This window comes from Teleopsis dalmanni, chromosome 1 (assembly GCF_002237135.1).
Source record: "Teleopsis dalmanni isolate 2A chromosome 1, ASM223713v2, whole genome shotgun sequence".
Taxonomy (NCBI): Eukaryota; Metazoa; Arthropoda; class Insecta; order Diptera; family Diopsidae; genus Teleopsis; species Teleopsis dalmanni.
Genome location: NC_051846.1, coordinates 13,725,623 through 13,735,480, shown reverse-complemented (window position 1 = coordinate 13,735,480; position 9,858 = coordinate 13,725,623). Strand labels below are relative to the sequence as shown.

General features: G+C 33.6%; 1 protein-coding gene across 1 annotated transcript; it reads right to left on the bottom strand.

Annotated features, from left to right (window-relative positions):
- Window positions 1–5,078: 5,078 nt before the first annotated feature.
- On the bottom strand, window positions 5,079–9,364 carry LOC119673052. The gene is made up of 4 exons (XM_038084263.1): window positions 9,300–9,364; window positions 8,081–8,882; window positions 7,801–8,018; window positions 5,079–6,865 (listed from the first exon to the last, which is right to left on the bottom strand). Exons 2-4 carry the CDS (start codon window positions 8,873–8,875, stop codon window positions 5,635–5,637), a joined length of 2,244 nt encoding a protein of 747 aa, XP_037940191.1. The 5' UTR covers window positions 8,876–8,882; window positions 9,300–9,364; the 3' UTR covers window positions 5,079–5,634.
- Window positions 9,365–9,858: the final 494 nt, after the last annotated feature.

The window sequence follows — 9,858 nt, the reverse complement described above, 5'->3', positions numbered from 1 at the left end:
CTAGGGTTGATAAGCTTGCCAAAGCAGACACGCTCAATAAAATTCACTTCCTCGATATTAGAATCTCACATCCAATGGTCATACTGCAGTATATAAACAGACTAGGTAGATAAAGACTGTTATGAGACTTCGAAACTTACTAAGTCCAATTTAAACAAGTAACGTATCAGTCAGGTGTTTCAACTAAAGTCAAAGGATATAGGCACCCTACTCGGTAAAATTTACTCCACGAATGTTGGTTCAACACTTCCAATAGCTGAAATGTATATCAAGCCACAAAAACATATAGTAGTAACCTAGACAGATGAAGACTCATATCAAACTTTAAGATATATTTAATATAATTTAGTTTAATAAACTAAAGCTGTTCTTTCTTAGCAACACGGTATCGGTATTGACAGGTCGCAGTGTATTAGTCAGCTCCATAACGAGTTTTGTTATGACCACAGAGAAGGAGGAAACTATGTATCACTTTAGGTGTCAGTGTGGATCTTTGGTCAGTAGAAGATTTAACATATTTACAGTCCCTTGTCTTACTGAACTAACAGACCTGTCATCCTTCAAAACTAGAAACATGGTTAATTTTATAGACTTTGTTATAATTTTATAGACTCGTCATATTCTACTAGATATACTGAACGTTTTTATTACCGAGAAAACATCTACAAAGATGAAACTGAATTTTGTTTTTCGGCAGTTGTTAATTGTCAATAGATACAATTCTTGAATTGGTTAATCAACCTACTTATTCACAGACTTTGTAAATAAGTAGATTGTGACGTATGAGATCTAATATTAGACCTATTATATCATTATTATTATATTAATGAAAGTCTTCGATATTTTCTGACCTACCGTAAATCAACACGTATTAAATGCTGGCAAGCCCATTGACGCATACACTGGAAAATTTGAAAAAAAATTAAGTTTGGATCCAACTATATATATTCATCAACTCACTCTCAAAATTTCTGGTGTTGGTGCTGGACAAAAATCGGATACCGGTGGTTGTACCGGTGGTTGTACTGGTGGCTGTACTGGTGGTTCTACAGGTGGTTTAGCTGGTGGTCCTTCATTATTTGTAGCCGACTTTAAATATTAAATTCACAATTTGTAATAAAATTTAACTTCGATTAATGATGGAATACTCACAGTCAGCTGAAAATAAAAATAAAGAGTTATTTTAATACTTTTTTTTAATAATAATATATTAATATATCAATAATATAATATATTAATATTATAATCAAAAGAATTTTCAATTTCCTTTATTCAATACTTTATAAGAATATATAAATGATCTGTAGTATAGCTATTTATGTTCTGAAACGAGTTCTCACAGTTTTTAAATATCATTTAATTGCTTATATAAAAAAATACATTGATGATTTTGATTAAAGATGGAAATAAGCAAACAAATATTAAAAAATCACAAATATTAGGTCTCTAAAATATCTTTATAATTTTGGCGTATCTAACTCATATATAATTTAGCTTGGTTATACAAAGACCAAGAAGACTTGTGAAGCTTTCTATCTTTCAATAAACAAAATTTACAATCTACTTATACGTATCACTCATTCTATACATACTTCTATAAATATTATATAGAACATATAAAGTTTATAATGAACAATGAATATAATAATATAATCGAATAATGAATCGATAATAGAAGAGAGAAACCTTCTTATCATTTTTGCCTCTCTTTAAGTTAACACAACTAACATATCAATATTAGCTATGTACTTTATAATTTTGCATTGATTTTGTTTAGTGATCTAACATCCGGATTTGCATATCATTTTCAAAATGAAAGACGTTGTTGCTCTAGAGATGTTTGAAGCGACATTTGGAAAAAGAGTACAAAGTATCGTGAGTTGGATTGAATTGTTAGGATACGAACGACAATCATACTCAGAAAGACAATGTTCTAAAGACATTTGCAGCAATAGTTGGAGAAGGACGTCATAAGAGAGGGCTGTGCCTCCACTGGAGAGAATACGATAAAAATGTCTAATAAATACAATGGCAAAAAATGTGAATACAGTAAAGATATCCGAGAGGTATTGTGATATCGATTGAAACTCAATTGAAATCAGGATACGATCTGCCTAACTACGTTAAGATCTGTCATTCAATTCAGTGGACCGGATCCATATTATGGATTAAGTTGGTCTACAACTAGGACTCTGATTAAAAAATCGTTTTCAAACGAAAGAAGTCGCTACTGGTGCGACATTCCAGGTAACTGCCAGGCTAAAGAGCTGGTTCGTCATTACAGTTACGGTAAGTTATCCTTTCTTAGCAGAACAGAGTTGAGGTTGGTGGTAGTATAATTAATGGGTCACCACGGATTGCGTTATCACCCTAACAAAATAGGTTTGTCCGAAGAGATAGATTGTCGACTCTACGTAGAAGCAGACGAGACTTCTAGTCACTTTCTTTGTGATTATCCAGCCTTGATCTGGGTCAGGAAGAGATCACTGCGTCGAGAATTACTTCCCCCTTCTGACATTAGGGGGTCCTCAACGGTTGACATTTTGGCTTTGATTCGATAGGCGGAATGTTTTCTGTTCGGTTAGAGTTTGTGGTAGCACGAAAGAGCTCGTACCGTGTTTATTTCTATTCTATTCTATTTTATTCTATTCTATTCTAGGATACGAAAGTCAATGTGGTGCTGACTGTTATATTTAACATGTTGAAGAAAAAACAATCTTTTATCGAGTTTTGAGTAGACATGCAATTAGAATTTTACAGCACACATTTTCTGCTTTTTAAGTCCAAATCGATCCTCATATGTGTATAATTTATTAATAGCACTGAATCGAATCCGAAGCTCGAACATATAAATCAAATACAGCTTTGGGTCAGTTTATTTATGAACACTGCGTCTAAGTTTTAAATTTGCAGAGTACGAATTCAACCTTTGGTACTTTCAGTGTCTAAAAATTATTTCCAAGACCACTGATTAAAAATATAAATGACGAAAAGCAATAATAATTTTGTTGTTACAATTCACTACTGTTCGAAATCTCATCACAGCTACTGTTGTTATTATCTCCAATACGCCAAAACTACAATACTCCAATACCACTTGGTCCCTAACTTAAGGTGAAGAATATGGCCCTGTTGCTCATTTAAATTCGTAATGAATTGCGCTACTTCATTCACCATAAGCTTATATGCTTAAAAAAGAAGATGACTATAAGTCCAAAGTCCTCTTCTAAAGGATTTGACAGTTTTATCACTTTTTTATCACTTTTACCAGGACTCACCTCACAGAGAATTACACAAAATATCACAAGTAAAATAAAACGGAACATCCTTTTAATCGAAATGGAAATATTTTACTATTAACTAAATTCTCTCTGATGTAAACTGTTTTTATACTGAAGAGAATGAGGTCATTTTTTTTATAACAAATAATATATTTTTCACTCGTTTAAAGACCAGCTGTTCTGTGACCTAAAAAAACTTAATCCATTTTTATATGCAAAACTCCAAAAAGCGCTTAATTAATTTCATTTATTTGTATTGTAGTATTTTTTATTCAGAATATAATAAATTTTATTTAAACTTTGTTTATATTGATTTCACAATTAATATAATATGTAATTAAAACACAATATAATATATAACAGTAGTAATAATAATATTGTTTATATAAAACTTCTAGAAACGTAAGTATATGTAGTTCAAGAGAACAAATTAAGTAAAAGACAATATTAATATTTTGAGTAATAGGAGATTATTTGAGAGATATATGTATGTAACAACGCCATCTATTGGCTATTACATGCGTCAGTTTAGTGAAAAAATGGTTGTAGTTTTTCTAGATAAAATACTGTTTATTAAGGAACACTTCTCATATTATAAACTACTGATTGATTTTTGATCATTAGAATACCAACTTCAAAAAACAGCTTACTGGATGTTCTAACATCTTAGAATAGGGACCTCTAAGACGGTATGAGTCTAGAGTGAAGAACTCAGCCAACTACTTACAGGAGGGGTCATGAAGGAGGTTAGTCGTTTAATGAGACATAGACTGCATCATCAACAAAAAAAGTGGAATCCAATAATCACTTTCTATGTCTTAATAAAGGAGTGCAGATAAGGCGACTGCAATGGAAATATACTATTGCACCGATGCTTCAACGGTGGTGTATTCTGGCATATATTCTGACATTCTGATATGTGGAATTGTCAAGATAAAGAAGTAAGATTCTATAATCACTTTCTATGTCTTCATCAAGGACTACAGATAAGGCGAATGCAATGTTTAAGAAAACTTAGTGAAACTCTCCTTTCCGAGACAACTTTCAGAGCAACACTTAATAGATTTCTTCGACTGGAACTACTGCTATTAGTATTGGCCGGCACAGTTTCAATCTAACCTAACCTTATATAGAGACTAGGTTAAATGTTCATTTATCACAGTAAACCAATGTGAAGCTGCAAATACTAGGTTGACCAAACTCTTCAAGTTGTCTTCAAAGATTACTCGCTTAAAGTTAATTGGAACTACAAAGGAAATAAAAGTCCATTTTAAAGGTTTAATAGTATTTATATTGGTAACTAATACTACATTTTATTCAAATTTATAATATATTTAAGACTTGTACATCACTCGAAATGCCCATTGACTTGATGAGTCTGTGCACTTCAATAGTTGAATACTTCAAATAGATAATAGATACATTTTATTTTGTTAATAATAGAAACTTTTTGATTTTTTTTGTTTTTTGTAGTTTAATCGTCAAAAATTATTTATTAATAATTCCATACATTACAATTATTGGGTTGTTGTTTTAGGTTTAGATATTATATACTAATATCTTCAATTTTTTACTGATGCTGATCCATTTTGATTTAGATATTGAGTTTTGTATATAAATTTGTCATTGGTTTTCATATTGAATCTTTATTAAGTATACAATACATAATATAGTAGTATATAGTATATAAGTATATGCTAATATTAACTAATTATTAAGAACAGCTGAAATGAGCAAAATTTATTCTTTATATTGTAAATATAATACTGATTGATTAATTAATTAATTAATTAGTTAATAATTATAAGTAATTAACTATTTAAATTATTTGGCACCATAAATATTTTTCAGGAAACCATATACCTGGCTGCATACTCCAAAGTATGGTGTATGGACCAAAGTACATAGTCTGATTATTCAAATCCATGATTCGCTTAATACTGGATTCAGATAGTTTATAACCTAATAGGGTTTTGATTATTGTTTATAATGTTTCGATTAGAAAATATAACAATTCTCTCAGGCAAACTGACAAAAGTTTTAATTTTGCAAGCTACACAGCCGTAAAATGAGTAATTTCTAGTATTTAGCGAATTCCTTGGCCTAAACCGAACACAATTATCCTTAACACTTAAAACGAACTTAAACAAGCGACTTACGAGTATTTTCCACACACTACAATAAAAAGATCTACGGTTCTAGTTTCTTACAAACACTTAAATTACGAATACATTTAATCGACACTTGGGGTTATTGATTGAACTGTTGAGCTTTTGAGCTGGGCTTACATACTATATGTATTTGTTTAGTGTCCTTATGCTATCACTGGCTTTGCGAGTATCTGTGCTGAGTTTTACGCGTACTGCGACTTCTTACAGTTGCACAACCATTTTATGATTCGCGCATTGCGTTCCACAATAGAGAGTGGCTCCGATGGTCGATAAGTCGGATTGGCTTGCACTTGAGTATCAGTGCTGTCAGGCAAACGCATGGAGTCTACTGTGCTCACATCTGAGAAAAATACTGTACTTGAGTTGTCAGAATCACTGTCAGCGCGCTTGATAGGACTGTAAATCTCATGGAATTTTTCGTCATTCAATCCCAAACGGTCGAAGAACCTCTCCAAGTCCAAAATGCTGTCGGAAACATGTTCATAGTCAATATCCACCGAAGCGGCTTTGCTATATTCGCCACTGTGCAATTTCTCGGTGTGCTGATAGCTGCCATCAGTTGAAAAACATTTCGGAAAAACGAAGGTTTGTTGTTGTTGTTTTTGCATTAGTGGAGTTGGTGGCAATGGGCCTAAATCCTCATTTTTATTGAGCATGACACGTTGATTGGTTGTGCTGGGCAATAAAATGCGACTGTGGTTCTTTAATCTGATGCATTTTTGGCGCTTAAACTTGATTGGTGGTGGACTTATATCACCCACTGTGGGCACCGAGTCGGGGCTTTGCACTATAGACTGCTGTGATGGTCGTCTACTGGTGCCATAAGTTTGGTTACTGTATGCTGTGGGGTAGCGTTCTTCTGTTTTATAATTTGTTATGGAAGGTGAGGGAGGGGTGTAATTGTCTTGAAAAGCTTCGGGTACTTCAGGCGTAGTAAAATTGATAAGAAAATCTGATTCAAAAGTTGTGGCGTTCCTACAATTGCATTCTGTACAGTCGTAGTTGCGATAATTGGGAGGTGAACCATAGCCATAGTATGATGTGGCACTATGCTGTGTCGAAGAGCCACTGTCACGTAGATAATCCATAGGTGTCGCGGAATTGCAGCAATTTTTCGTTTCGTATACTTCGATATCATCGTCACGCTGCTTGAAGCATGGTTCACTGCGATGTGTATAATGTCCAGAAGAACCGCCAGAGTCGCGATTCAATGATGACTCACCAGCTGATTTTGTAGAGCGATTGCCGCGGCTGCAGCAACTTAAGATTTCGCTATGAGGCGAGTGTCTACTTATCTGAGAATGCAAATCGGGAAGGGACTTATGACTATTAATATTGTATGCGGCGGCAGTGTATTTGACATTTTCAGCGGCTATTTCATGAGATTGTGAATATGACCGTTGATAATTGTATCTATAAGTAAAAAAAGATATATATTTCAAAAAGATATTAATATTGTATAGTAGAAAATAAAACGCTTAAGCTAGGTATAAGTATATCAATGATATTTAATAGTTATATATACTTTATATACTACAAACCAAAAATATTAAAAATAATTCTAGTTTTTATAAAAACATGCAGTTATGACACTTCCAAAGTTCGTAGAGATATATGACACACAGACTATTGCTTAGGCAATTGCAGTGTTAAAGCTTCATTATTTATTTATAGGTATACATTTATAAAGAAAACAGAGCAAAATTACGTCACCTGTTTCAATGGAACTAATTTCATTTAAATTTAATTTAAATGGAAAAGGAGACTGATTGTGGTTTTAAGTAACAGCGAAGCTAGGCTTAAGTGATTAAGCCGATCACATCGTTGAAACTAGTCTATGATTGAAAGTGTAGCTTAAACGGCATCGGTTGATACAACAATTTAACCTTTTAATGGATTCTTGTCAATTTTTGCATATCAGGAAATGAAGGTGTGTACGAATTTGCCAGAACCGGTTACAATATGGTACCTTGTGGACCACAACTATATCTTGGCAGCATATACAAAAATGTTGCCAAAGTCTTGCCAGTGCAGAGGCTGGGTTAGAATCGCTAAAAAGTTGCGCCTATTTTCAATGTTAAAAATTATGAGACTTAAGCAAATCCTTTCTTTGAAAGTATAAAAGACCTACCTTAAGGCTTCAATTATTTATTAAAGGCAACTAAAACCACTAACTTCTTAGGTCAACATATTTTAATCTCAACACTAAACTAAACAGTTCTATTAGTCAATAGTTAGACTCAAGCTAACATTATGCCCTTCAACTCTATTAATCGCATATTTCTCAAAAGTTTGAAAGTTTAATCCTCTCTGAATTTATTCTATATATTTTGGGTTGTAAAACTTACCTGGAGCGTTGTTCATTTATGGTTTCATTTGTGTCAGCGGCGTATTCAGCAGGTGGACTAATGGGTCGGTAATTTTCAGTTAAAACCAACAGCTCATCTCCACTACTATTTTCAGCACCGTAGTTATAAATATTATCAAAAGATTGTGGAGAATTAAATGCAGGTGGTGGTAGGGTGACAGCAGTATTATCTTCGGTGCCAATATCTATGCCTGATAACTACAAAAAAAAGTTAGTATAGTAAAAATATATTCCATAAAAAAGCAGATGAAAACACTTACTTCTTTTAAGCAACTTCTGGGATTCATACCATTGGACAAATCCAATAAATGAGTCTCATCTCGTCTATAACAGTCCTGCTGCAAAAGGCGAGATTTACTCTGTAACAAACTACTGCTATTCATGCCAGATCCGCGGCGACCCAAATGTGGCTGATTGTGCGCGTGATGATGATGATGCAAATGCGCATTTCTACTACCCTGATGTCCATGACTTGGCAGAAATCTTGGATCCATTTCGTAATTACTCTCGCCATATGTAACACTACGCCTATCATCCTTTCTGTCAGCATAGCTACGACCACGTTTACTACTACCCACATCTGCCATGCGGTAGGTAGTGTTATGCAGTCTATCCGTTATACTGTTGGGCTTCATAAAGAATGACTTGCTCTCGGCAAGCAACTCAACAGCAGACTTTCTTTTGCTGTGATGCCTACCCGCTCTGTACAGCATGGTCGAAGCTCGCGGATGACCCCAATAAGTGCAGCACGCATCACCAGTTGCTGCTATTGTTCCTGCTGTTAAAGGTCTTTGACTGGAGACATGCGAGTGCAGTTGAGTTGCGGAGCCTACAGGCAAATAGGAAACGGGGGGCAGTGTTGCATTGTACTGGTGTCCAGCACTGTGGTGATGATTGTTTGTGTTGATGAACTGCTGACCTGCAGACCTCTGCAAATATTTTGGCGCCGTCGAATATTGGTAATGACTGCCTGACAGATAGGAATTCGTGTTGGAAATGTTGCTACCGTGATGATGCTGTCTGGGACTACCACAGCCATGTACAACCGCAGCCATTAGATTTCTAAATAAATGAAAAGTTTTCAATTGAATTGAGTGTAGAACAATTAACACGTGTTCCGATATTTTGGAAGTCTATAAATCGAAAGTTTATAAATAAATTTTTAATTGCTTGGCTAATGTAAATTTTAAATTGCGATTTTCTGCTTGTGGAAGTCTGCTTAGCCTTAAGGAAAAATAATAATGAAAAAAGCTCACACTTGCGCACTCCCACAGAAATTTAAGGTATCGAATTTAATTTTTTATAGAGAAAATTTTTCCTACTTTTTCTATTTTTCCGTAAATTAATCAATTTCAATTTAATTTAATTTAATTAAAAGTAAACTTTTTCTTTAATCACAATGAATTTCTCGATTATTTTAAATAATTTTTTATAAGAAAGTCGTTGAAAGTCGTTATATTCCACGGCCTTTTTGGTTACCTTCGCCGAAAATAATTTTAAAGTATTTTCCTTTTCTTTCCTCCACTAGTTTTTCTCGTATTTTCTTTAAATTTATTTTGTAATTTTATTTTTTTTTTAATTTTTGGAAACTTTGTTAAAAAAATATAATTAGTTTAATATTAATGTTATTAATTTTAAATCACAATGATACTGAGCGACTGATGGAATTTAGCTTTCTGGCATTGCGTGTAGACTTTTAGGGAACTTAGGCATTTAAACAACATATGTTGAACCTAAAAGCTTAAATATTGGAAGCTTGACAAGCTTTTGCCGATTTCCGCCATAAACAGAAAAAAGCTTTAGTGCAAGGTTTTTGGAGAAGTGCAAGCAATAGCAACAGTTAACAACGAAGAGCATAAGAAAAATTTTAAGAATCAGCTTTGAAATGGAAAACATCCCTGCACTACAAGCTTGAAAGTAACCAGAACCTTGCTAGTAAAATAGATGATTTCTCATTTAAAATACAGGATTTCTCATCTATTTTAAGGAGAAAAAATCTATGGTGCTAGTTCAGGTAAAAGAGCCATTTCTATTAGAG

Coding starts and splice junctions, on each gene's coding strand:
- LOC119673052 (XM_038084263.1), bottom strand. CDS start 8,875: ATGGCTGCGGTTGTACATGGCTGTGGTAGTCCCAGACAGCATCATCAC. Junction 8,019..8,080: donor CCAGAAGTTGCTTAAAAGAA/GTAAGTGTTTTC, acceptor TTTTTTTTGTAG/TTATCAGGCATAGATATTGG. Junction 6,866..7,800: donor ATAAATGAACAACGCTCCAG/GTAAGTTTTACA, acceptor TTTTACTTATAG/ATACAATTATCAACGGTCAT.